We start from the raw sequence: 27,969 nt of genomic DNA, 5'->3' as shown, positions 1-27,969 counted from the left end.
TGACCAAATAATGTACCTTAGCGCATTTCAAGTTAGCTTGACCAGAGTACTATGACAGTGTTATTGCTGATGTATAAGATTGTACTGGACCTTCATTTTCACGCAAACAACTATAGTTTAGAGACAATAGGATCAGTTAATTGAAAGTGTTACGACAAATCTATGCGAATTGACTGGCTACATGCACACACAAGGTAGTCGTGACAGCCGTCATTATTTACGGCCTGTGGGGTACTCATGAGACATTGAAGAAAATTGCTGCGCTGTATCTAGAGATAGAAATCGCTCTTCATATTGAAGAATACAACACGTGTAAGACGGGAAGGTAATGCAAACTTAATTTTATAAATAGCTCTTACTAAATACACAGCTTGCATTTGCAAAAATATATAGTCAGTGAAAACGTTTACTAAACCCTAGGCCTTATATCGAGTATCATGAGACTTTGACTGAATTCGCTTTCAACTTGTAATGTCTGTTATCTTAACATACCATATTTAAATGAATTCGTAAATTGAATGAGATATTTTCTATTCATTTTCTAACCAAACCATGTGGGGCAAATTTAAGCAGCACGTTCGCCGGTGTAAAATGTAGACGAGAGTGAACGTCCTCATATGGTCATCGCAAGAGCTGAAAAACTTCAGTCTGAGTGCGAAAAGCTCCAAAAACAGAATGCAGAAAAGGATGCTGAAATCCGTGCGCTGAAAGCTAGGATGGTTCAAGATGAAGTAAAGAGGCAGGCATGATACCGTAAGCGTCGAAAGAGAGTGGCCATACATAATCTGCAACAAGTACCTCGAAACTATTTGTAGATGTGATATCGACCACAGACAAATAGAAGAAACAGACTAGCAACTCGGCATGACTTTTGTTCCATGGTCGTCTCGCTGGACTATGGCCTTTTCATATTAAAATGAGCTTCACAGGTATTAGATTTTTTTAGACCTTTTTTCATGGTTCATAATTGCACGAGATTATGCAAAAAGTACGACGAGATTGCATCGTGCTGCAGTCGCGTAGCAACCATACATGCTTTGTGAGCTCTCAGGGCAGAAACACTGCTTCACGCCAATCGAAAGATAACACGCCCGCAGTTTCATAAACACGTTCTTCAATGACCAACTTTTTATAGACGATATGACTGACCGTAAACCATTGAGTAAAACCAGACAGTATCGATAGAAGGCTTTCGAATTTGGTTGAGACACACACATTATATATTCATAAAAAGGTGAGAGGAATTTTTAAAATGGTAAAACTCACTTTCCCGAAGCTCAAAACTTTCCCGTTTTCGCCAGCATGCCGATTCCACTCAGCACCACATGACAACAATAACACAAACTTTGCCGAACATACTTTCGCTTAAAAAGGGTGCATGGTCGGCACTCTTCGGAGAAGCGAGGCGAGAGCTACCTGCGGCGAGGCGAACATGAATGACTTACGTAACCGCTTCACGCCTTGAACAATACCCGTTGCCAGTCTGTTTCTGTTTGTCTGTGTATCGACTCAAATGTTAAGACTTCTTTCGTGTATGGTTTCATTTTCAAACAGAATGTGTCACTTCTACTTTCAGTACCATTATACCTAGGGGACACTCTTTAATTTATCTTATGAAAGTGACAAACCAAAGAAGTGTTTATACTTCAGAAACAGATGTAGAGTGTTAACGTGACACGGCTCTGTGCACAACAATATGTCAATAGAAAAGGCCAACAAGCTATCAAAATGTCATAGTCACCTAATTCAATAGTTGACAGATAGCTAGAGATGGACGGGTGGCGCACTTTTATCAAAACGACACATGTGACATTGCTAACATACATATATATGTTACCATGCAGTGATTTTTTCAACCTAAGAATTAGCATTTACTGTTTCTGGCATCTTCTTTTCTCTCGCTTTAGTCTTATGTGTCTCTGTTGATAATTCACCATGTACAAAACACTCGAAACACCAAAAAACTTCCAGTACAAATACGCATTGAAGCAAAAGAAGAATCACAGGAGATCAATGCCCTGTTTTACAAAACAATACTTCTCGGAGTGTATAGAATTTCATCAAAAGTATTCTATGTAATCGTTTTCCTACATATTTCAATATTTTACATTAACTTACTTAGAGAAACTCCGTTTTTGCGCAGACCGATGTCTGACTCAGCTAAGACATTTTGAATTGGACATAATGCTTTGCTTTATATTTGTGAATTTAACATTTAACCTGTCTGCGGTCATGTTGTTATTAAGTAAGGTTTGTAAGTAACTGGAGGTTTGATATCTGATATTTGCAGTTGAAGTGATGTGCTGAATTAAGTATAAAAACTTGAGTATAACAACAATACGTTAAATCGAATTAGCCGTGTATCTGAAGTGCATACAGTTATTTCGTGTCACCAAATATTAACAGGGTGCACGTTTTTCTCTCATTTTATTCCTAGAATACTTAAAGGTATGGCAATCGATCCCAGGGCCTAGGAGTGGCACATGTAAAACACTGTGTACATGGGCGTATTAAGCTCTGAGTGTATCTATTTATACAGGAAATCTTAATCCTAACAGCTATGTGTGTACGCTAATAGAGCCAGTTAAAATAACGGACATACAAAACAAAAACACGAGGTGAAAACAGTTGGTGGTTTGAACACGATGAACTGTACCGATGTCTGTAACTCCGTACTCGAAAACAATCGTAGCTAGGCCTACAGACGTACTTTGAACATCGCTCGTACCAACGAATAGTTGAATACCTGTAGGCTGTAGAATGTATAACTATAACAGCCACTCATGTAGTTTGTGCCCAGTGAAGATGTTTCAGATCAAAACCTTTGACGGAAAATGGACAGACGCTTCCCGGCGTAGTTGTCTTCCTCTATTGACTGACTATTGACGCGGGGTTCAATCGTTTGTATTGCATTGTATTGACGACCGCCGTTTTCAGTCACGTGCGCTCGTCAGCTTGGCAGTCTGTAGCCCTGCGTACAGGTCTGTGTGTCCCCGGCAAGGCCGCCACCGCTAAATCGCTTCGATTTCCGGCTCTATCTATCCATCCCGTACTCGATCTGCCCGCCAATGCAAACTAAATACTCACAAGATGTGCAACAGGATTACTAAAAAAACACACGATCCTTGTATTCTGGGTTTTTTTCTGGCCGTGCACTCACACAAAACATTCAGAACTACACTCCCATATACCTAGTTGGACACAGTTAGGCCTACGTGTGTTTCGATACACACACAGCGGCGGCCGCGAACCATGAATTGAAGCATATTCTATGCATTCCTCGCGGCGGCCGCTATGTATCGAAACATTCGTAACTGTGTTGTTGGATCACAAATCTAACCACCTTCTCGAAAATTACGCCGATGAACGTGTTACTCGCATCTTGTTGAAGAAATCGACCATGTTTTGAACCCAAACGCAGTGAAACTCGCGCAGCCAGCATGCAGAAAGATTCTATGACGTACTAATTTATTCCACTACTGATTGGCTGATCAACGACAAAAACCAAGGTCTTTGTAGGACCACGCAGCATGCATGCTACCTCCATGGCAAGACGTTACTGGTGAAGTATTTATGTGCACTCTGGCGTATATTCTTACTGGAACGATGTTAGTAAACCAGGTTGGGTTATATAAAGCACCCACACGTGATCCTTCACATGTCAGGACCTCGCCTGTTTCTGGAAGAAATGGCCGCAAACCGACCCGATCTCAGTCAAGTGTGCCTACACTCAAGTTGTCGACACTATCGGCTTCAAGTCAACCTTTCACTCTGGGCAATTTTACCCCACGACAGATCAAACGTTTCATACAGTTGCGATTCATGCCCACTTGTGCTGTAAGCTGTTTCGCCTTATAAAGCTGACCTTCATTGAAATACGCATACAACTAAGATTATAAGCTCATCATGCTATGTGAAACAAAAATAAAAAATTAGGCCTACACTGTCCGCGCCGGGTCCTGGTCTGTAGGTGAAGAAGTACAGACCCACTCACTCTAAATGCACGAGTTACAACAAAAGAAGGTCCTCAGCAGTTATATTCAGTTATATTTGTTAGATCTCTCGCAACGAGCACAAAACGTCTTCATTCTATCGTTGATGAACTGCATGAGTTTTCAGTGTGTTTTCATTTTCACGAATATTTATATAAGCCTGTTCGCCGGTCATGCGATGAAAGTTCACTTTTATATAAAGGGTCGAATTCACAGCACCTTCCATCGTTTGTTTTAATTTGATATGCGTATGACAGTCCAAGATTTTCACCACAAGTGGTTATAATCATGATCTCTCGAGGAAACATTTTGAATAAAATTGATCACGGTGCTTTGTAATATACTTCAGGTCCGTTTGATGCGGGGTCGGGTTGATCATGTCACTGGCCTTGAAGTCCCACGGAGAATAAAGAACCGGAAATGACTTCGTTGAATTTGTTGAGCGTTTCTGGCAGGGTCTGTTTTACTAGAGACACAAGAACTGTAATTCTTGAAGTACTTCAACTACACAACAAATTATCCTCCTGATTAACTTCTTTTTAATGGTCTGTTTCGAGGATTGACTATCTGTTATTTGAACCCGGTTTCCGAGTTCGAATCCATTGTTCATTCAAGACTATACCTATCGCGGCCTCCAAACCTATTGGCGCTGCGTTCAAGAGTCCGTATTTGTGCCACGGTAATTTTTTATCGGATTTCAGCTAAGGCAGTCACACTATCGAGAAGGAAAAAAGTGCAAGTGCACTGTGCCCTGAAAATGGAAACTGCTGGCTGGTCTTTTTACGTACGAGTAATCCGTTCACAGACATCAGTTAGTATGTGAATTGTGATCTTTGATGAGATGAAACCATACGCTAACAATACAAATAGCGATCAGGACGTGAAGTTACGGTGGGATTGAAATCAAATTTCATAGTCGATACTTTTTCGTATAATTATTTCTTCCTTCTTTATGCTTTGATGCAACATGTATGTAGCACATAGAACGGCAACGAGGACAACAGATCGGCCTATTTAAAGATTTGAAAATTTTGAGTATTAAAATCAAGCACTTTCCCGCAGTGTCGTATGGCACCTTGTGTTCCCGGCTATTACAATATTACATTAATTCTATGCAATTCAATGGAACTTTATTCATCCCAAGCACAGGCAAAAAGTGTGGCTAAAACACAATACTATTAAAAATAAACAAAAAGTACATGGACACAGAACAATATCACAAACAATCACACAACACAGTGTACAATTACTGAACTCTGTCGATAAAACATGATTAAGCTTACTAGATAAAACAATTGAGCGGGCAAAATATGACAGTCTTCTCTGGGATATTCCAATTAATTTTCAGCTAAGTGACACAATTTAATCAAGTGAACACTTGTTTTTTACTGTCAGATTTTTGGAGCCAACAGATTAATGAGAATGAATGAACCATTTCTAGAAACACCATAGACATATCGGAAGAGTGAGTGTCAACACCGTCGAGTAAAACTGCTTCAATCGATAGGTTTGATCATTTTCAGTTTGGGCATTTTGATTTGATTGCAATAAATGTTTCAATTTTTTTCCCGTTTGGAACTCACATTTTTTGCAGTGCTTTTGTAACGTGAAATCGTCTGAAATATGTCGTTTGGATGAAGTAAACACGATTGAGACAACTTGATAGTCACGCTTATAGTGATATATTACCACTGATTATTTTCAACAAAAATCCGTCCATATACCTGGTTCATTGGCATTTTGCTTTTTTTAGCTGATTATAGATAGTTATCAAAGTGGTTAACATAAAACACAAACATTTTTTTATTTTCAATTCAGACAATTTATTGACTTATGTTTCAAATATAATTAACAAGTTTTCTCTTTTTTACAAAATGCTTGTATAAGAGAAATAAGAAATTAATCAATTGTGAAAATCGATGTCATCATTTCCCTCCATATTCTATTTTTCCACTGGGATGTTTTTCTCACGGTATTTCTGTAGCCGGACTGCCGCCTGGGTCTTCTGTGATCCGGTTCTGGTGCAACGGTGGACGTGGCCGGTCTGTCAACATTTTCATTCTGCAAACAGTTGGTACAGAATATTAGCTTGTTGTTACACCAAATGAGTAAGATTGCAAATTCTTGGTTTATGACTACATTATAGCACAGTTGAAATTCCTTCTGACGATATTTTATAACTGTAACAAAGATAAATGCTCTGTAAGGGTTTCGTTGAAACGTCACTGGTATATTGCTTTGACAAATCTAGTACATGAATCAGCTATATGCTTTAAGTTTATCCTATACTTGTAGGACCTATGTGTAGATTCGTTGCTGTACATACCCAATCTAGGCAAGCCATGTCGCTCCGCAATTTGTATGTGTAATTGCCGAGGACCACTCGTTTGTCTGTGTACACGAGGACTACATTGTTGTAACTCTCGACGTAGTGGGTGTCTTTGCACTGCAAAACAAAAAAGAAGTATATATATATATATATATATATATATATATATATATATATATATATATATATATATATATATATATAAACACATTCATATGTTGTGAGTGACTATAAAGTGGACTGATATCACACATACTTTCATACACACAACAACACGAAAAGAAATTTGACTTGTCGAATTTGATCCAACTACATGTAGATACATAATAAGTACATAACAAAACTTGCATACAAACAAAATGTACATATCTGACGATCACCTGAATGAGTGAAAGTCGAGCAATAGGTATCACACATACTTGATATATATATATATATATATATATATATATATATATATATATATATATATATGTGTGTGTGTGTGTGTGTGTGTGTGTGTGTGTGTGTGTGTGTGTAAACTTACGTCGATGAAATGTTCTGGCTGCTTGTACACCACACTACTCCTTATGAAGTTGCTAAGCAGTCTAACAGCTACTGGACTTCGAATTAATCGCCATGTCGGCTCATATGACCCACTGCGGCATCCAGATGTTGGGTGGCACTCTCCATGGTTACCCTAAAGAACAAAGCAGAATCCATTGAGAAATGTAGTAGACTTGTGTTTTTCAATCGTATTTGAGTTTATCTGGAGTTCGAAGGTATGATGGTGTGTTCTGCTTTTGAACCCCTCGTTTTGGGTTTGGATGAGGTCGAGTATTGTATGCTGGCATACTTGCTACGGGATTATATTTGGCGTGGTAGGTGTTAGTTTGAAACAAAGTGAAATAAACGGGAATAGTTTAATCCTTTTGAGATGCATACTAATGTTGGGATATTTTGGTTATCGATAAAGGTAAATATCATATATTACCTGGTAGTGGTTGACAATGTTGTCAAGTCGCTGTCTCAGTATCTGGCATGCCTCTTCTCTGGTGTTTGTGTCATGTCCGGTTTCTCTCATGTATGTTTTCGCATGTTTCATGCACCAGTAGAAATGCGTTTTAATCGAAGCCCCTGCAAATATAATAAGTAAACATACTATGCATTCAAATTAACATGCCATACAATGTCGTTTCTTTGCAAGAAATACAACATTTGGGGGGGGGGGTGCGAATTTCACATTTAATCGAAATGTCTTGCAAATGTTAATTCACCGTTGTAGAGCATTACTGTCTTTAGCGAAATCCTCATTATTTCAGAATGCAAAAGTAAACTTGTTACAAATGAGATCCAAAATCAAAACGTCGATTATAGCGAGTACACTGACAAGATTTCAAATAACATCGTATACATTCAACATACCTTTGTCAGATAGATCTGCATGCCAAGTCTTTCCATGATTCCTCTGTGCTCCAGATGTGATTTTTTTGACTTCTCTCCCAACCTGTTTTGTCACTGTATATATTGAGGAATTAAGGAAACAATAGGCTAAAATTATTTACGCTATGCATACAGAAGGCTACCTTAAAATAAAGCTAGAAATTTGTTATCTGTGTATGCATATTTCATATATGTGTTACTAAGATTTGATAAACGAATAGCCTACCGTGCCATGTATCATTAGAGTTCTGAGTTTCTGGACGCTCTTCACGAATGAATTTATTCACCGACGCATTCCGATCATGGGCGTGTATGTCAACTGGTACAGCTGCAGGAAAGCACATTTCTTCGTTTTAGATTTGGCAAATGCAGGAAGTTATGCAACATATTAACTTGCCCTGTGGTGAAAGTATTTCCCAGGGTGATTGTGTAATATGTCTAAATGTACATTTGTAATATCTCGATTATGCCATAACTGAAACCACTACATTAAATATAAACATTTATTTTTGTCTCCCAAATATTAACAATCAAAAGCAGGTAACATTTCTATTTCTAAGAAATGATAAAATGACAATGGAAATATTTAAAGTTAAGCAAAAGCTTGTTAACTTACCATTTTCATCTGCCCATTCGTAGAACCGCCGCACGCCGGCCATTTCGTGACGTTGGGAGCAAGTATCATCTTCCCTTGTGACACATGTCTTGTAGACACACTTGTGAGTTCTGATATTAGAATGAGAAAGTAAAGTTGTGCCTTTAACGAAAGGACTAATACTGCATATGAAGAAATCACAAAAAAGATATAATTTTAAGTATTTTTTCTCCCAATTGTCAGCCTGATCAATGAGCGAGCTTTAATAAAGTTTTGAACAAATGAATCTCAGCTCTTAAAATACGCTCAATAGCGTCACTGAGACGCATTGTATTTTGGAAAAGATCTTGATTTCTAAATTGTCATATTAAAAAGACAGGGATGTAATTAAGAAATAAACCTTTTGGTTTTTGTTACCTGTCTCCTAGGAATACGATGTCACTTTGCTTGGCATTTTTGCGAGTTGCATGGCGTGCGTCAGACATGACTTCAATTCCACCTCTTCTCTCCGGTCCATAGAATGCAATCTCCTATGATGTGAAACAGAGATGAAAGGTTTTCGAGAACATCACGCAATACTATTCTGATAAGCTAAAGCCATTTTATTATTGGGTATTTGTGTAGGAGAATTGTGGAGTAATTACTATTACAATGATAGAGTAACGTAACGGTAACTTGTCTACACGTATGTGCTCAATTCTTGAAAGAGAATCTGCCTTGATGTTATCATATTTTAACACGTGCGTACCTCAAGTAGAGCATCACTTCGGGACTCTTCGGCGGATCGTTCCACTATTGGGCCATACTGACTAATGACTGCAAATAAAGTTGTAAGATATTCAAAAGTGAACTTGTGATGAACATTTTATTTGTAACGTTATCGACATTCAGAGAATCATGCCAGAAAAATCTTTGAAAATGACGAGAAATATACATGGTTTTAATGCCAGGTGTAAAAAACGTATGATCAGGATTATGGGGACAAAAGTATTTTTATGATGAACTATGATGTACCAATTTTTGAATCGTATTGGTTGATGGAATGTGTATACTCACAGGTCTTCCTGTATTGCTTTCCCAGCACACCCATGTTACCAGCTTTGCACAGAGCGTCGTATTGTGCATAAAGCATACCACTTGTTTCCACTGCGTGAAGCATCCTTTTGAAGAACAAAAAACGAGGAAATTTAGTAAGCAAGTCTGTTGATGGTGGTAAACACGGTCAATTTTGTGGAGTGACCGTGACGGTGTATTAGTAAGATCATGGAGCTACCATGGTAAGATCGACCGATCGAGATATCTCAATATCAGATACACACGAATAAATTTTGTCAAAGATGTTTCGCTGTTAACACACTTTTTATCGTTAGTGTGTTTCATCAGCCTAAAATGTTTTAGGATTTATATAATAACTTCATTCGAAGCGGCAAATACAGTGTTAATGAAATTTACCAACCTGTAATTGACAAGCAGTTTGCCATTCGGTAGTGTTGAGGACGAATACCATGTCCACCGATGCTTTGCGTCGTTGCTGTTACATACAAAGTGAAGGCGCCCGGCATGGCCGATCAAGTTTGTTCGTTCACATTTCAGGTTGGCCCCACAACATCGTCTGTGCTCTTCGATTCGTGCGACAAGGTTGTTCACTGAAGATGAAGTACACAAGAACATACGATCTTCTGTCTTGTTTTTGTCGGTTGCTTCAAAACAATGGCCATCGTCTTCTGGGTTTCTCACGGGATCACTTCCACTTGCAGGGCCGTTCCTCATCAGAAAGAAGTTGGTTACCTCGACCAAAACGTCATAATTTGAAAATTTGTGCTGCCTTCCTCCCAGAAGTTCTCGTATGCTGGCAAATGCCGTCTGGAGATCGGCCTTCGCCACCGCCGTTGGTGCTGCGTAGTCAATGGAACCACGTTTGCTGTTGTCTCGTGTTCGGCGTTGATTCCGTTCGCGGATTGCCTCGTGTGTCTCGGAAGGTCTAATGGAATTTTCTCTTTGTGTCGAGTGCATAGCTAAATCACTAACAACAAATTGCTCACAAATTTGAAAAAGGACTATGCAAAAAGGACAGACAACAAAATTGGGGGAAATTCTCGAGAGCAAAAAAATCAAAATATTGTAAAGAAAAACCAATAAAAATTAGCTGAACCGTCAAGCTGAATTACCAAAAATTTAAAATTAAACCTAAACTACTTGAAATCGAATGAAGCTAACCTAGTAAACTATCTCAATTATATACTCATAAACTGTTGAAACTATCCGTGAATTTTTAAAAACTGGAAATGTACTAAATTTACCTACAAAAAATTTCACTCATAAATGATAAAAAAATGTGATTTTTAAAACTTGGAATATACTAAATTTACCTACAAAAAATTTCACTAATAAATGATAAAAAAATGTGATTTTTTAAACTTGAAATATACTAAATTGATCTAAAAAAATTTCAAAGTGCGTATCGAATGGGAAAGATCTTACCGAAACCACGGAGCAAATCAACAAACCAACAACCGCCGACAGAAACTGAGCTGAATGATCAGTCTGCAAGATCGCTTTATTATATAGGTCAGGGTGAGCAGTTTCTGGCGCTGAAATGTCTGGACAGCACAAAGGACGGGGGCATAAACAAGATTATGACGAGCGAGTAACCTGACAAGCCACTGACAGCTGATTTACTAAGCCGCTGGAACATAACTTACTGTTGATAGCAAGGTAATTCTATGTCCAGTGATGAACACGATGTTCAAAATATACCATGGTTGCTGATTTGAGCTGCTACCTCGACCGGTCGAAAACTTTTCAACGTGAAGACATAATACTAATATCAATAATTATGTAAGATTATAGTGCCCGTTGTATTCTCGCCAAATAGGTGCGATCATGGTGCGATCAAGACTATTATGATATAAACCACCGAATGCCTACTTGCTCTTCTAATGCACAGCGTGTAAAAAAATGAGTTATTCCCGTTGAGAAATACGACAGCAATATCTTGATTTTAGTTTTGTGGCTATGCATAGCTGCACGTTCTCGACATCGGACACTAAATTTGGACAAATGTTGTTGTTGCATGTATGTATGCATGACTGTTGTTGCAGCTTGTAGTCTGAGCCATAAATTAGTGCGACTTTCAGTATCCACTGTAACACTAGCAGGTGTATTTTCGTCCTTTTTAACGAAAATGCGGACAAAATTTATTTTTGCATATTAGTGAAAGAAAACTGGCGTCTAAAATGAATTTCTTACTATCGTCCTCGCAATGACTTTGCATCTGGGTCTTGTTTGTTACAGTCACTTGATCATTTATGTCGATTTTTACGAACAAAAAATCAGTTCACACTTCATCGTGGGAACATATTGGAAAGGCGTTCACAAAATGTTCATCACAGGAAAGATTATACAGCAGTTATCCCCGTTTCACAGGTGTATAGAATGTTTATCCGGGTGTTTATCTTGACGACTCATGAGATGAAGGCTCTAAATAAATACAAACAACTTCCCCATAACTTTGCAACAACACTCCCGTCACCACGTGACAGATACAACCGTACGTGTGCTGCCAATGAGACAGGCAAAAGACTTGACATCAAAACGGAAAAAGTGTACAAAAATATCTATATCTGAGCAAGTTAAAAATTGAGAGTAATTGTTATGGGTTCAATTTATTTGATATTATAAAAATCTTTCGGCCACTGAGCAGCATCTGATTATGATCTCCCTAGTTTGAACATTCGTGTGGTGGGTTAAAAATTGAAACCTCCGATCGTCCAATCATGGACCATGGTCAAGGTCCAATGTACTGATTCCGCTAGCCAAAGACTACAAAATGACAGAGATAATTATTACTGGTCTCTGTAATTTTTGCTGACAATTTGTTATTAGTTGTAATAGTAGTTGTTGTTTGTTGATTTTGTCTGTAAACTATTTAGAGAAGTATTAGTAAGTTCCAAGACACCTTAGCGCGAACGCAATATCGATGTCATGATAGCAATATCGAATCTAGGCAATCAAAGGAAGAACTAAAGTTTCTATTTTATCATGGTCACTGGACAATTTCTGTCGATTTTTTCCAAACAATCAGTTTTACACTTCATCATGGGAACATTCTGGAAAAAATGTTCACACAATGTTCATCACAGGAAAGATAACAATAAAGTAATCCCCGTTTCACAGGTGTATAGAATGTTTATCCGGGTGTTTATCTTGATGACTCAAGAGCTGTAGGCTCTAAATAAATACAAACAACTTCCCGACAACTTTGCAACCACACTCCCGTCACGCGTGCCCAAGTGACGAGTTCAGCCGTACATCACGCGGCAATGGATAGTCAAAAGACTTCAAATCAAACGTCAAAACGTGTAGAAAAAAAATCACCTCTGAGAAAACTACATAGTAATTTATAAGAGGTTCAGTTTATTGGATATCATAAGAAATCTGCGGCAGGTCACTGAACATCTTTCAATTATGATCTCCTTTGTTCGAATACCACACAGGTAGGGTAAAAAATGGGATCTTCGATCGTCCAATATAACTACTTCCGCTAGGCCAACCCGCATAGCCAAAGGCGATAAAATGACCGAAATTATTATTGCTGGTTTCTGTAAATTTTGCCGATTATTCCTTGGTAGCTGAGGAATTTCTTGAGTTTGTACGACTACTACATCAGTCAACGAAGTAATTTTGAAGTCACCTTAGCGTGAATGCAATATCGATATCGGCATAGCAAAGTCACTTGGAGCCGATAGATAATCCAGGAAGAATTGGAGAGTCCTTAGAGCATGGAAGTAAAACACAAATTCAATCGCGTCCATATATCTTGAAAAACGACATTCTTTACTGCGTTTTTCAGATCATTGACAGCAGAGAAACTTTTCTCTTCTAAGTTCACTGTCCAGACTTATCGTGTTTCCGTCTTTACGGTCAGCACTGTATTTTTCTATGGCAAGTGTCTTTTTTAAACAACTCCAACATACATGAACTAATTGCGATCAAGATTTATCTCCTCGACCGGAAATGATGCAGCTCGTGTTGTGATTGTGCGTACCTGCATGATCGTCGCCCCCCCCCACCACGGCATACGATTTGTCAGTTCGTCGCCAGACGGCCGCCGTCAATCCTAAATTTACATAAACACGCGTACGGCAAGTGCATATCATTATCAAGCGTCGTTTGTTTTAGAGTTTGTTATTTCAGGAGCGACTTGCCCGACGACAACATGAGTAGAAAACTTGTGCTCTTTGTCAGTGACGAGCAGGAGAGTGCTATCCGAGGCCTCTTCACTCACTACGGTTGGGATATTGCGCCGTCGACCGATGACAGAGCCAATGAACCACGGGGCGCCCAAGACGAGAGTCTAGCCAGTATCGATGTCTATATACCGAGAGACAGCAGTAAAGAAGAGTGCTGCCACTGCTTTTGCCAGCCCTGTGTGGCGAAAGCTCAACAGCCGTGGTTAGGACGAGGGCGACGGGCTTGCGACGTGAACGCAGGAATGAGAAAGACCCTTTACAGAAAGTACTGGACACTTCTTGGCAGAAGAGGAGCGTGGGCTGATCCTCGCTACTTGGAGCGCAAAGATCGTCTCATGCAGGCTAATGGGGTTGTAGTAGCAAAGAGGGAAATAATTCCCGATTGCGTACTAGCACGGGTGCGATCTCTGTACCCCAATCCCCCAAATCGGCCTTACATGGGACACCACTGGCAGTAAGTACGCGTGTTCAACGCCTACGAAACGGCCCTTTTCAGGGCCACTACATACTTCCAAAAGAGAACTACCGTAAAATACCGGCCTTCAGGTCAACACACATCACCCATACATTCAGGCACATAGTTTCACAAACAAATAGGGAGAGGCAATCTGCTAGAAACAACGAAATTGTCTCAGTAAATCACCTGAGACTCAGATACAGTTACCGTTAGTCAAGTGCTAGGTTTTTGCCCAATAGAATCGTTTATTCATTGTTTACGTCGTAATCGATCCGATGTACATAGCAAATGTTTGATCGTTTTCACCTTTCCGCGTCCCCTCGTGATTGACGGCTGTTTGAAACGCTGACATCTATTGTTCTTTGGCCGCTTCGAACAAAGGATCGAAGCAGTTTTAGCATCAAAAACAACCTTAAAAAGGACAAAATCGGAGAATTTCGCTAACAAAGAGACGCCACAAGTATTCACAAAACGTAAAATGTCGGTACAGTGCTTCCATTTACACCGTGGTTCGTGAAAGATCCAGATTTTCGGGGGCATTCGTGTACGCTGCTCTCTCATGCCACTCATGTTCAGTTATGAATAATCAGAAAGATAGGGGGTATTTATAGGCTCCCCCTGCCTTTAAAGATCTATAAGAGACACTATTTTAGAGAAGAAGGAATGCATTTTTTATTTGACATCAAGAATGTGGTAGTTTAGATATTTTCCTGATTATATTCTCATGAAGAAAATAGTAACAATTTTAAGGGGCAATGCTTTAATTTGAAACTTTTAACGCATTGTGATTCAAATATTGGGAAATGATAGTTTAGTTCTGTTAAGATGCAAATATTGGTTTTAGAGTAGTATTTGACAATCGTACAATTCTCCAGGGATGCATTTTGAAATAATACTTACCAGAATAAATGTAATGATTCCAATTACTCATCGTATGCGCAGTAGCAAGCGTAACTTTACCCTATTACATTTGTGCCGGTCTTTGTTTTAACAAGTATTTAGTGGCTCACAATTCTGCATTTTTCATCTGAGACAAAGAAGGGGACGATTGAAATATTCGAAAATGTAACATACCGAAAGCATTTTCCGTCCTCCTTGGGACTGCCGGTTATCTTTCCAGAGATCGCGATGCAGGGGAATTCAACGACGTTGATTAGGGTTATAAATGTGAGTGCACATGTTTGAGTGCTTCAAGAACTGAACATCGTGCGGAGGGATCGCAGTCAGTAAAATTACAATAATTAGACTACTTTGTTTTAAGGATTCAAAGCGCGCGTTGGTTTATATCGCTGGAAACGTTCCAAACGTGCACTTTTGCACCTGCAAAATCTTACCCTTCCGTTGTTTTCTATGGATTTTCGACTCCTTGTATTTTGAAAATGCTCAAAATAGTTCAACTCTCTCAATTGTAAACCAATTTAGCTGACTTTTGGTAGGATTATTGAAGTCATGCATCAGAATATAGATAAGCATGCCTTTACCGTTTGTGAGATATCGCCGTAAAATCCTTCAAACTTTCACAAAATGGCACAGTAGATATTTTTCTGTTCAAAAATCGTTTGTACTTGAACAGATAACCTAATCCATGCTAGGGGCTCTATGAAGGTATCTCATGTGTTACATTCTGAAATTTTGAAAAATTTGGTGAAAATTTGTAGGAGCTGAAACGTTTTAAAGTAGACCTCTGAAAATTTGTAAGCTTATATGTGTGACGTCACTGAAAAATCGCGCGACAAACCTGCGTCTTTTGAAATCGTATGATTCTGTAAATTTTATTGTGCAAAGAAAACCATGAACACTTTGTATTTTGATTGATTATGGAAATTACCCTAAGCAACCGTTGCTTAGCAATTTGAATCCTTTGGTATCGCCTTGAGACGATACCGAAGTATTCAACGAGCGCACGATCGCTGAGGCTGCCATGCGCAGTGTTCCAAATGCGCGGCACATGAAAATTGTTACCAATTACACAGTTTACTAGGCACTATCGCCTATGCTGTTGTGAAAATGTTTAAAAGCTTTCAAGTCGGCCATTTTTTCATCTGATCTGTTGAAAAGAATTTCGGCAAACAAAGCTAAGATAAATAGGTTAAGCATGCGTTTTAGAAAATTCTTAATAACTTTTGAGGTACGGCAGAATAGGATTAACAATTGTACGAAATTACAAAGTAGATTTTTGCCATTTCAAAACACAGTGTTTGTTTCACGGCTGACAAAATCTATGCCCGGGACTTTGAAGGAGTATGTAAAGTATCACTCTGTAAAATTTCAGGGGATTTTGAGAAATTTGGAGTGGCTTAATCTTTTCATAAACATGCTGTGCTAATCTGCATTTTCTATTACGTCATGCGTTCCATGACCGGCAACCATGTCTCTGCTTGATTTTGGTAACATTGCTTTGCATCTTGAGGTCAATAAATGCACACTTACTCTTATTTTCGTGGATTTGACAAATTTCCTTTAGCAACCGTTGCAGAGATACTTGAAACCTTTGGTATCGCCTTAAGTTTGCCAATTTAGCCCTAGCAGGTTTGACCGCTGATTTTACATAGCAGGTTGGATAGTTATAAGATCTCTTTTTGCAAGTGTTTATATAGATACATTTACTATTTACAGAATTTTCAATGTTTGGTATTTGACTTCATTACAGAACAACAGACTCGATGATTCTTGATACTTGATCTAGTCTGGGTCGACGTCGAGCAACTCTTTTCATTTCGACACCTCCACAGTAAGTCAGTACAGAACTGTCTTTTCGAAATCAAAGAGGTATAAGTGGTCCCTTTTGATCATCAGTCCGTTTCCCATTTCTGGAAAAGTTCTTCCGTGAAGACATGTATGATTAAAAATCATCCAAGCCTTTCAAAACATTCTACTGTCTATAAGTGATTTGTCTTCTTTGTTTAGACCCAGCCCGTTTGCGTGTTTATATAGCATTTTGATAATTAGTAAAAATACCTTTATATTTATGTGTTGCAGTGTATTAATCTAAAACAGTTGGATCATTATTAAGATTACACTGGTAACTGCTATAATAGTGCTCCTGTACTTTGCAGAGCATGTATCATCGTTTTAACCCGAGGTAGCAGCTTCATAATTAGAATGGCATTTTTTGCTCCTACAGGCTTAACAAGCAATCCACGATTCTACTGGGCAGTAATTAGCCAGCTTTTTGAGACTTTTTCAGGGAGCTTACAATGAATTTGGTGCAGTGTTTGATGTATGTCATATTACCTGTTTGTATATCACGTTACATCCAACTTTCATGTGCGTCTAAATGGTAAGTCTCAGACAGTTCTGGCGGAACTGATACGTTTGTATCTCCAGGGTTTGGAATACATGAATGTCTACGTCTCTGAGATGCCGATGAAGGCAAGGTTGTCAATTACAGTGTATTTACCCTCAAGAAAGGCTATTGATCTTATAAAGGTGTAAAGCACACATTTAAAAAACTGCAAAATCACGCTTTTTGTCACAGATACGACAGTCCAATTTCACAGCTAACATACACTGGCACTAGGTCTTTTATTTAATGAGACGATTCACCGTTTTCAGCATGTCTCACGAATATCAGAGACGAAGGTGTCAATTATAAATTTATTTTCATGGTTACTCTCCAATTGTATACGGCGTAGTTTTCCGCTGTTCGAAATTATTTTTCAGCTCGTTTCACAACTGTAGAATACGGCAGCCTAATCATCCCATGATAACAAACGTATTTTAGATATTTCTAAGGGACAATGAGGGAATTTATTTTCTGCACTACAAAAGAAAAACTCGAATAAAAAAGTGACTTTAGAGAACATAAGCATATGTATGTATGCCAGGGTAGCCGGAGGGTCGACACCAAATTTTCTTCTCGTTTCCGTATTTGGAGACTACTTCAGAATGCATCGAATGTTGCAATTTTGAAGTTGTAATTATTTAGGAAATTGAGCCTGTTGCAATCATCTTATTTACCTGTGCACGTCCTATTACAGAGAAGATACAGAATATCATAGAATGACAAATTGCCATCTCAAGGCCCTGGTCAAGTTTTAGTGGCCACGTCTCTATATGCGAAAAAAACCTTGAAACTAATTCTCGAACTCTGTAAACAGATTTCCCCTAAAGCATGGCCATTGAGAATTACAATGTACGTCATCAAGCCTGTTAAAGCGACAAAATACCATTATGATAAGCTTACTATTGTTAACTTGATAGCCTTCCTTGTGTGTTGCGTAGCGACTATCGTTCAGAAACGGCGAAGACGAGGGCCTCGGATTCACAAAAGTAGTGAAAGTGCTTTTCTCTCCCCTAAAACGTACAGCTCACTGATGAAGAGTACTAAGGCGCTATCATTTCGTGCTTTCTGAAGTGCAATCGCGTATTTTTTTCCAACATTTTAAAAAACAGATTGTCATTATAGTGTTTCAAATAGAAATGAATTCTTTAATGATGCTAGTTAAAATAAACAGGAATCTTTAAATACAACCTTAGGACAAGACAAAAACGACGTAAGTCAAGTTGAGTAAGAAAGGTTACCGAAAGGGTTGTCTGAAAGGCGTAGCAGACGTTAAAATATTATGGTAGAAAATGAGATCGGTAGAAACCGAGTGGATGTTATGTAAACCAATTACTTTCATCTGTCAGGAATGATCATGGTGACGGTATGTGAAATTAGCTAGAATAGACTCTAACGGTGACCCTATGATAAGAGAGATGAATACAACTTTACACTATTAGACATTTTCTGCACCTTGACAACAATTGTCCACAGCTTATTCGTTAAGCTAGGGCATGAAGTTCATATAGCGATTCTGTAGAGAGACACAGCCATCGCTCTTGCAAACGTGTAAATCAGGGACACTCAAGGAAAGGGCTTGTCTCTAGATTCAAACGCTTATTGGAATATGTCACGAACTAGTAGAAAAGTGTGACGTGATCACTGATGGCAGCGCATCGCTGACATATTTTGTCAGTAGATTAAGACCACTTCTTATTTTGACTTACAGATTGATATATGTCGGGTGCCACATGTAAGGCAGAATGCGTTTGCCATTTTCGAATCACCTGATATCACTTCTCCGTTGTCATTACCGGGGATCCATACATTTTTCTTCTACAGATATGACTTCGTTGTGTGATGGTACTTGTTTGTTGTCTGTCTGTGCTATGATGTTCGTGTGTGTCATATCGAATTTGTCACTATGGAACTTAAGACCATCATGTCGATAATGTCTTGGTACTATTGTTTTGATTTGTTAACACTTTTAAAAATGAGCATCAGGTCTTCACTATTCAAATTTTGCCCAGCTTTCGGCATCAGTTTCATAGCTTAAATATGAAGACAGTGATACTAAACATACACACTTCATTCTTGTACGAATGAGTCGACAAAATATGAGTTACAGTATGTGAGAAATATGAGCTTTGTTTACAATCGTTGACCACCGCGTCTAAAAGCTTGCGCATAGTGTTTCACGGGCAAATGGTCTTTCCTAGGAAATAAGGTAATGGCCGAATATCTATGACAAATAAAAGAACAGAACGTATAACTTTATTTTTCTCTCGGGAACAATTGTTCATCTTCAAGAAAAGATCACGAGGATCTTCAATGACACATGCAAGGATGTTTGTGTTCGTTGCAAATAATTAGACTTTAATCCAAGACATAATTTTTCCCACTCCATCTCTGTGACAAAATTACTAAGTGCTCCTATGCGTCTCTATATTGGCGCTGTATGTAGAGGTAAATGTGTGGTCATAGCGGTGGATATTTTATTAGATTACTATCATGAAGGTGTAACGTCGACCATATAATTGATGTACACTGCAACATACATTCAATGGAAAATATCAATAGAGGTGTATCGGCCTCATAAATACTTGCATTGATCAATAATTACCTATTAATATGGTAATATTATAATATCCAAATCATAAGGCTAAAACCTCGACAGAAATAAAAAATACAAAGAAATTATGCTCATTTTCAAAAGAAAATTACTCAGAATACAATATCCTGTTCAGTCTTGAGAAATTCAGACACATTACATTTAGAAAGTTACTCTTCCTATAAGAGGACAACCATTGTTGTTTCCGTAATTAATTTGATTTTCTAATTCTTTGTCGACGGTTGGTCAAAATTCACCGGTAATAAATCTTCTAACGTAAGTTTCATTTTTTATGTTTCAACGTTTTGTAATAAACCTGAACATGGCCGTTAATCGTGTTATGGTCAAAATGCTCCAAGACAATACAGATTAGAAACTTTGCTTGTACTTCTCTTATGTAGACTTTAAACTTTCTCCATCACATTATGTAATACGGGAGGATTCACCATCATATCATTTGATGAAATAAGGAATTTGCCTCTAATTGGCCACGTTTGAATTCCGAAACGACGATACATGTCATTATGAACGATGGGGGTGTATCCATTAAAAGCGATGCTTGGTGTCAACCAAATGGATCAGAGATAGAGAAAAGTGGACAGGACAATAGAATTTACTGCCACTCCGACGCCAGAGGTAAAAAGAGCGTGACACTGTATATATACAGATGATACTGTATTCGTTAGACATCTAGAACCGAGAAAAATAGAATTTTGCGTGCGCTAAAAACCATACAGAAAGCTCTTTCCGCAACCTACACCATTCCAAGGTGCCCCAAAATTTTGCGGCTATATCATGCGCGTTCACAATTGAACGATTTCGAGGGACCCATTGGACAAGTGCTAGACTACGTCTCGCGCTCTGTATGTGTAGTTCCCAGGCTATCCAGAAGGGCCACACAAGATAGAGTTCAACACTGATCTTGAGCTCCAAATCCAAAGAATAACTTGATATTACACAAAACCGGTCACTACTCGGCCTATTTGATGATTCAATCACGAATTTTAAGATCTATAATAATAAGATTATTACGAAAGTACCACAAAGGATGCACTAGGACATTGGCCAACGCATCACCCTCCCCATTTTCGTCGGGCCATAAGCCAATGTCCTGGTGCATCTTTTGCGGTTTCTGTCAAGTTGAAATAACCTCATAGGATGATATAAATGCGGTAACAGTGAAATTGATCAACATTATATTTAGTGTCGTTCTGAGTTTCTTCTCCATACAGAAGACGAGTACAAAAAGTGCGTTTCCGAATATTGCTGTGACTGCAAGAAACACTTCGATGGCATCGTCCATTGGACGAAACATGGGTTGTTACTGTTGCTTACGCTGGCTATGTCATTCATCATGTCTCTTTTGCCACTCTAGAAGTGGTGCCAGCAAATCAAACGTCTTCCGTTATGTAGATCTCTACGTTGGGCAGGCAAAGATATAGGCGAAGCTGGATGCGATACACGTGATAAAGTATGAAAACAATACTAGTAAATATGTGCGCATACACATATTCAACATAATGATGAAACGGCAGCGGTGACAAATAGTGTCACTTTGTCGTTACGACGATAGCACTCGTAACCGTGATCAAATGTACAATGTATCTCCAAGTCAACAAGGGAATACCTCGAGATGGATCAAGATGATTGCATTTTGGATTGCGCAGTAAGGAAAACTTGTTCTCCGACGAAGACAGGAGATAGAATCAGTCCACTTGGTACATATCATACGAACATAGGCAGAAAAAAACGCATAGGTCAACCATCACCATCCTAGGGTTTCGTTCCCATTTTTTTCTTCAGAAAGATAGAGTACTTGTATAGCCACGCTGAACAAAACATATAGGAAATAGTGTAACGACTTGGTATCTTGGACAAAAAAGACATATTGCATTACTACTGCTTGTCCTTGGGAACACTAGTTTGTCATCATGACACAATCAAACGGGTCTTCAATGTAACGGTACGCGCAAGGCAATTTGTGCTGGTTCCATTAATCAAACTTTCTTTCAGTGATAACTTTCAGACTCCATGCCAATGACCAAACTCTAAAACGCTCCAATACCTCGGTGTGTAACAATTGCAAGTCCAGCTGTTTGTAGGCCATAGCGCCTGGTGTTGAATTACAACATGCATGTGAAAGTTGGATTTGTACACAGCTTTTTGCCTAATATCTCATGAGAGATATAAACAATTGGATCCATTCAATTAGAAATATCAAGAGAGCTTTACACTAACTAATACTTGCATTGCTTAATAATTGGCTCATAATAAGATGATGCCTATGAATAAGACCTCAACAGACAAAAAAAACACGTGTAAAATGATGTTTATTTGCAAATCGATCAATTACTGTTGATAGAATACAATTTCCTCTTGAATGATCTAGGTCCATCCGTTGTTGTTGACGTAATTTATGTGATAATCTAACCCCTCGTCGATTCTATCGAAATATTATACCGTAACAAGCCTTCTGACGCACATTCTAGATGTCTGCCTTCAAATGATTTGTAATAAACCTCCCTCTATTACAGAATAAGGGCGAATGAGAAATATAGCATTGTTGACAATCACATACATTTCAGCCAATTATAATGAATTACACCGAGATAATACATTTTAAAACTTTGGCTTACACTCTGTTGAAGGAAATGCAACTCTTCTCCATCATAAAACATAGGGAATTACAATCTACAGCAGTACATGAAAACGGTCTTTGGCGCCAATTCAACCTATTGTCGAAAGTTGAAGATAACTAGAATTGTTACAATAACGTTAAGGGGAAAAGTATAACTTTTAGATAAGCACAATTTGAAAACGTTCACACAAAATACATCTAAAAAAAGAATATGAAAACATTACAAAGTTTCTGGTGTGAATGTCAATTTACAAAAAGCATCTTGCACTCGATGAGCGCAATTAACACAACTTGAACTAATTTGGGATAATTTGATCTGCATATTTTTCAAATTTCTCAAAAATGTTCTGAGCCATACATCTGAGTGTTTGCAATATTACAAATTACTCATAAAAACAAGTGCGTAAATTGAAAAGAAAAGCAGATTAGCGTTCATTTGCAGGTTAAAACGACCTTACGTCACCATCCAATTATCCCAAATTAGTTCCCCTCGAGTAAATTATTTAAAACAGGTATTCTACACACATGTTGCAAAGGAATCAATACAGGTTATACACCAACAAGAAAAGTAACACCTTGAAACGCTGATGCCTTCAGATATAGTTGACGGAATATCGTATAAAGGTTCATAATTTTAAGAGAAAATAATGTTTTGGGGAAACTTTTATTGCACAGCACGTATCACTGAAGTAAGAAAAAATCTCACCAAGCATTGTTGTTTGCAAACACCGTAGAGATCATGTTCTACAAACCAAAAATAGTAACTGACATTTGGCAAAACTGATGATGGCTGAGAGAACTTACTTTGATGAACTGTGCACAATTATATAGGTGTAATTAAACTTATCTCACTCGTGTTGTCAGAATTTCATGTTAGAAGTTGTCAATGTAATACTGTCAACTTTCATTATGAGGTATTACTCTGCTCGATGTCAGCAGTAAAGCATCCCCTACCGAATGTCATCATCCCTTTGAGAACAGTTCCGTACGCGTCGCGAACACTTTTGCTACTGATTCCGTAGAGTATGGGGTTGACGGAACCACCAACGTGGATACACCAATAAAACGCAATATTGACTGACGGTGAAGACTTGCCTGATATTTGCACAATTACAAGAGAAAGAGGCGCTGACAAATATCCGACAATCAACAACACGAAAAGGGAAAGAAATACTTTCAGGGCATGAATCTCTTGCGGACTTGGTATGTAATGGGTCTGGTCATTCCGTTCGTCCTCAGCATGTGCCTGTACTCGCTGTCTGCTGCGGCATACGTACAGATATATGGAGAAGTAGCAGAAAACGGTGATCAAACTTGGAAGGCCCTCCATTAAAAGTAACAATTTTGGAACGAATCCAGAGCAACCAAAAAGGCGTGGAACGTGCGTCGCAACACTCGGATTAGTAAGGTGTGTGTAAACGTTAACTGCAATAGGTAAACACCAGCAAACAGCAAGCATGAGGGTCAATATCAGTTTGTTGTTTAGTCTTCGATACTTGTCATTATGAACAATGCAGATGTATCGATTTAAAGCGATGCACGTTGTCAACCAAAGGGAAATTCTGCTGAGGATCGGATGGAGGGAAAAGTAGATGGGGCAATAGGATATACTTGCTCTCCAACGATGATAGAAAAAAGCGTCGATAGATACGGATGACACAAGCATGGATGAGATCAAGTCAGTAATACTGAGATTGACCAGCATTGTGTTTATGGTCGTTCTGAGTTTCTTCTCCCCACAGAAGACGCGACCAATTGTGTCACTTTCTCGCTCAGACGACAAAACTTGTCCTCTCAGCTAGGCGACTGATGCCGTATGTTGTGGGTTCGAATCCGATTGAAAACTATCCGTATTGTCACTTTGAATAATGGGGGTATACCGATTGGTAGCCATGTATCTCCGAGCCAGCATGGAATACATCGAGAAAGACCAAATTCCTCTTACTGCGCTGTAGAGGGCGCAGAAAGAGAAAGAACTAATACCATAATTTTTCTGAAGAAGCTTCATTGATCCTCGTTTCTCCTGATGCAAAAATGACATGAAGCCAAAGTTAAATATAAATACACAAAATGATGTTGTGTGCATATGAGTTAAAAAAACCGTAGCTAGATTATGCCTCAAAGCTGTCATCAGATCGATCTTTGAGTTTAACATTGAAAATAAGTTTTGTTTCTTTTTTAAGGATTCACACTAAATTGGTGGATAATACATATTGTATCACACTTTGACCTCAAGGAAAGCAATAGGACAAAATGGGCTATGACAGAAAATGAAGCATGAAAGAGAGGGTGTCAAGAAAAATTACAAGATTTAACAATAAACATTTAATATAAGCCTGATTTGAAGCGAGGTGTTTATTGAATATTCATAAGAAAGGAAAGCGAAATGGTTAACAGTCGTGAAACATTTGAAGGTATAAACACAATGCACATAGTTCTCTTTGAAACACGAAGGAGTCGAGATTTTTGTCTTAAACTTTTATCCTACCAGATTCGTTGAAACGTTCAATACTAATTTTGTACCTAATTATGTTCTCCGTGAAGCAAGTCTAATTAATCCGCAATGAAAACACATTAAGAACAGTACATCTTAGATTAAGGGGGCGCTGCACCCAACACAGCATATCGTGCTCAAAAATCACTTTTTTGCAAATATTTATTCAATTTAAATTAATTTGTTAACCCAAGATGAAAACGTTGGTTGGGTTCACCTTGTAGCCTGTCAAGCAGTCGAAAGTTGCGTGATAAAGAAATGTTAATTATTGCAAATGTATGCAAATCACCCGATTTCCTGGCTTCTTTTTCCTCCCAATTTCAAACTTTTCAAAGAATTTAACTCCACTCTGGCTGGGTCAAATTTTTTGAAATGTTCACATTATGTTCTTTAAATGCTTTATAACAAAACGGCTATTTTGTTTGGCAATAAAGTTCTTACATTTTGAATAAGAGGCATTTCAATTGTGCTTATCATGATCTCAATCAATATTTTGAGTGTCAGTCTTTAAACCCTTGTCATTTTACAATGAGGATAAATAAAATAGTTGTTTTTTCTACATATACTCTTCTTTTAAGGGAAAAATTGCATTTCAGAAAATAGCGTCAAGTTTTTGACTTAAATTAATGTTTATCATTAATACCAAAATTGAGGTTTTTTACCCCAAATATACACCCACTTCATCCTTTGAGTAAACTACTTCTACCGTACTAAACTTTAGAGTCTCTGCTTTTTGAAAATATATAGTGTAAGGGGGTTTCCTTGTCATCTTTGGTGAGAAATATTGCTTTGAAGAAACTGTGTTGGCAACATGCAGTCATCCTCGGTAACTGTTGATTTGACTTTGACCTTATTGACTTTACTTATGTGAGTCAGCTTCTTACAACAATCTGACGAACATTAAAAACGGCACTCTTTGCAACAGGCAAGTGAAATAACTGAAAACTTTAACGTTTTGAATCAGAATTACAAGCGTTGAATTTATAATGCAGAACAAATTCAGTAGATTTTGGATCAGATTCAAACTCACTACGTACGGCACACAGTCACCTACAGATCACAGTCAAAACCACTCGGTCAAATCCCCACCCTTACAAGAGTGGTTCAATACCGAGCTTAGTTGTTACAATTTTTCTGAATGCAACCCCTCTACAGGCTGTAGAATTCATGAAGCACTCGCACTCGCACACTCGCCATCACACATCACACATAAACTTCATCAGAGCAATGAATACATTGCTTTAATGGTCGAAAGACAGCTTCGGGGACAATTATGTCCACCTGCAGAAAAATTTTGCTGACAACGTTAACAATTTCGCGCTAGAGTCTATGCTAGTGCCAGCTTTGCTAATTTTCAAGGTAATCACTGGATGCTCACTCTTAGGAGGCACATCGAAGCGCAATTCTTTATAATTGCCCTAGTATAGAGTTCAAAATTAGCAAATTACAAAGATTACTGACATGAAATCAATACCCACGAAATGTTAACAAGCATATGTATTTGAGATGTGAAATGAAAAATTTACGAGAAGAGACGAGATTTTTCTAATCTTGTGATAAATTGGTAAGCCTTCTGTTTAAAAACAATGCTTAATTACATGCGTTGTAACTCAAACAGTAGAAGCAGTACTTACGATGATGACATTTCGAAATCTGCCAATGAAAGCTTTCCAAGGTGTGTTCTGTACTTCAATATGTAACAACAAACTGGACGAGTCTTGATAATTTAGCCAATGTGAGTGGACGGCGAGCAACTCTATTCATCTTAGCGTCTCCACTGTTAGAAAGAATATTGCAAGTACAAGAATGTCTTTTCAAGCATTTCAAGACACTCTACTGTATATGAGACGCATGTATTGTTTGAATTTTACTTTGCCTTGTCTTGTTTGTGAGTTTCCGTAAATCCAGTTCCTAAATTGTGTTTGATGTAGCGCTTTGATAATTAGTGGGTGACCTCTGTGGATTGTATTAATCTGAGACAGCAGTTTCACTGTTACGATGGCACATTCATACCATGAAGAATTTTGTGCAAAACAGTCATTTTCAACGAATGTGTTACTGAAGAAATGTAGATAGCAACTGTATTACAAAGATGGCCTTTGTTGCTCCTACGGGCTTAATAGGCTTATCCAAGCTCCTACTGCGCAGTAACCAACCATTCAGTTTTTCTGCGACGTTCTTCAGGAGTCGAACAATGAGTTCGGTGCAGTGTTTGATAAATGTCACGTTAACTTCGACTTTCATGTGCTTTTCAATGGTTAGTTTTCACACAGTTTGTGGGAAATGACACGTTTGTGTCTCCAGGTTTTGGAACAAACGAATATCTTCGTTAATGGAGGCCCGATTGTTACTCATTTTCTCTCAAGCAAGGTCACTGATCTTAAAGGTGTAAAGCTCCTTATGTGAAGCTGCAAAACCACGCTTTTGTAACGGACATGACAGTCCAATGTTGTCCTTCACAGATAGCATGCACTGCACTTATTCTTTCATGTAATAAGACGACTCACCCTCTATTTGGAGACTAATTCAGAATGCATCGAATGTTCGCAATTTTGAAGTTGTAATTGTTTTAAATATTGTACAAGGTGCACTCATGTTAGTTACAAATGTTTCTATTAAAGAAAGACAAAGAAAATTAAAGAATGACAATTTTTCATCTCAAAGCGCACGTCAAGTGTCAGTTGTCACGTCTGTATATACCGCGAAACTGGGCCCAGAAGTATGTGAACAGATTTACCCTCCAGCAAGGTTATTGAGAATTAAAATGTAAGTCAAGACTGTTAAAGCGATAAAATACCATTATGATCAGCTTATTTTTATAATTCTGATAACCTTTCCAGTGTGTAGAGCCTATCATGATTCGTTTCAAAACCTCCAACGAACGGCGGCAATTGTATACACAAAAGTAGTGAAA

The 27,969-nt window shown here is 38.3% G+C and overlaps 1 protein-coding gene and 1 long non-coding RNA gene across 2 annotated transcripts in view; both read right to left on the bottom strand.

Annotated features, from left to right (window-relative positions):
* LOC139135738 (uncharacterized) overlaps positions 1–27,969 on the bottom strand; it is a 429,492-nt gene that overhangs the window by 112,985 nt on the left and 288,538 nt on the right. The window lies entirely within an intron of this gene.
* On the bottom strand, positions 2,449–14,670 carry LOC139135683 (uncharacterized). Its single transcript, XM_070703291.1, has 11 exons — positions 9,795–14,670; positions 9,395–9,498; positions 9,087–9,154; positions 8,756–8,868; positions 8,360–8,469; positions 7,970–8,071; positions 7,726–7,818; positions 7,295–7,437; positions 6,848–7,000; positions 6,319–6,438; positions 2,449–6,053 (listed from the first exon to the last, which is right to left on the bottom strand). Exons 1-11 carry the CDS (start codon positions 10,349–10,351, stop codon positions 5,892–5,894), a joined length of 1,725 nt encoding a protein of 574 aa, XP_070559392.1. The 5' UTR covers positions 10,352–14,670; the 3' UTR covers positions 2,449–5,891.

This window comes from Ptychodera flava, chromosome 1 (genome assembly GCF_041260155.1).
Source record: "Ptychodera flava strain L36383 chromosome 1, AS_Pfla_20210202, whole genome shotgun sequence".
Taxonomy (NCBI): domain Eukaryota; kingdom Metazoa; phylum Hemichordata; class Enteropneusta; family Ptychoderidae; genus Ptychodera; species Ptychodera flava.
This window is presented reverse-complemented; position numbering and strand designations above follow the sequence as displayed.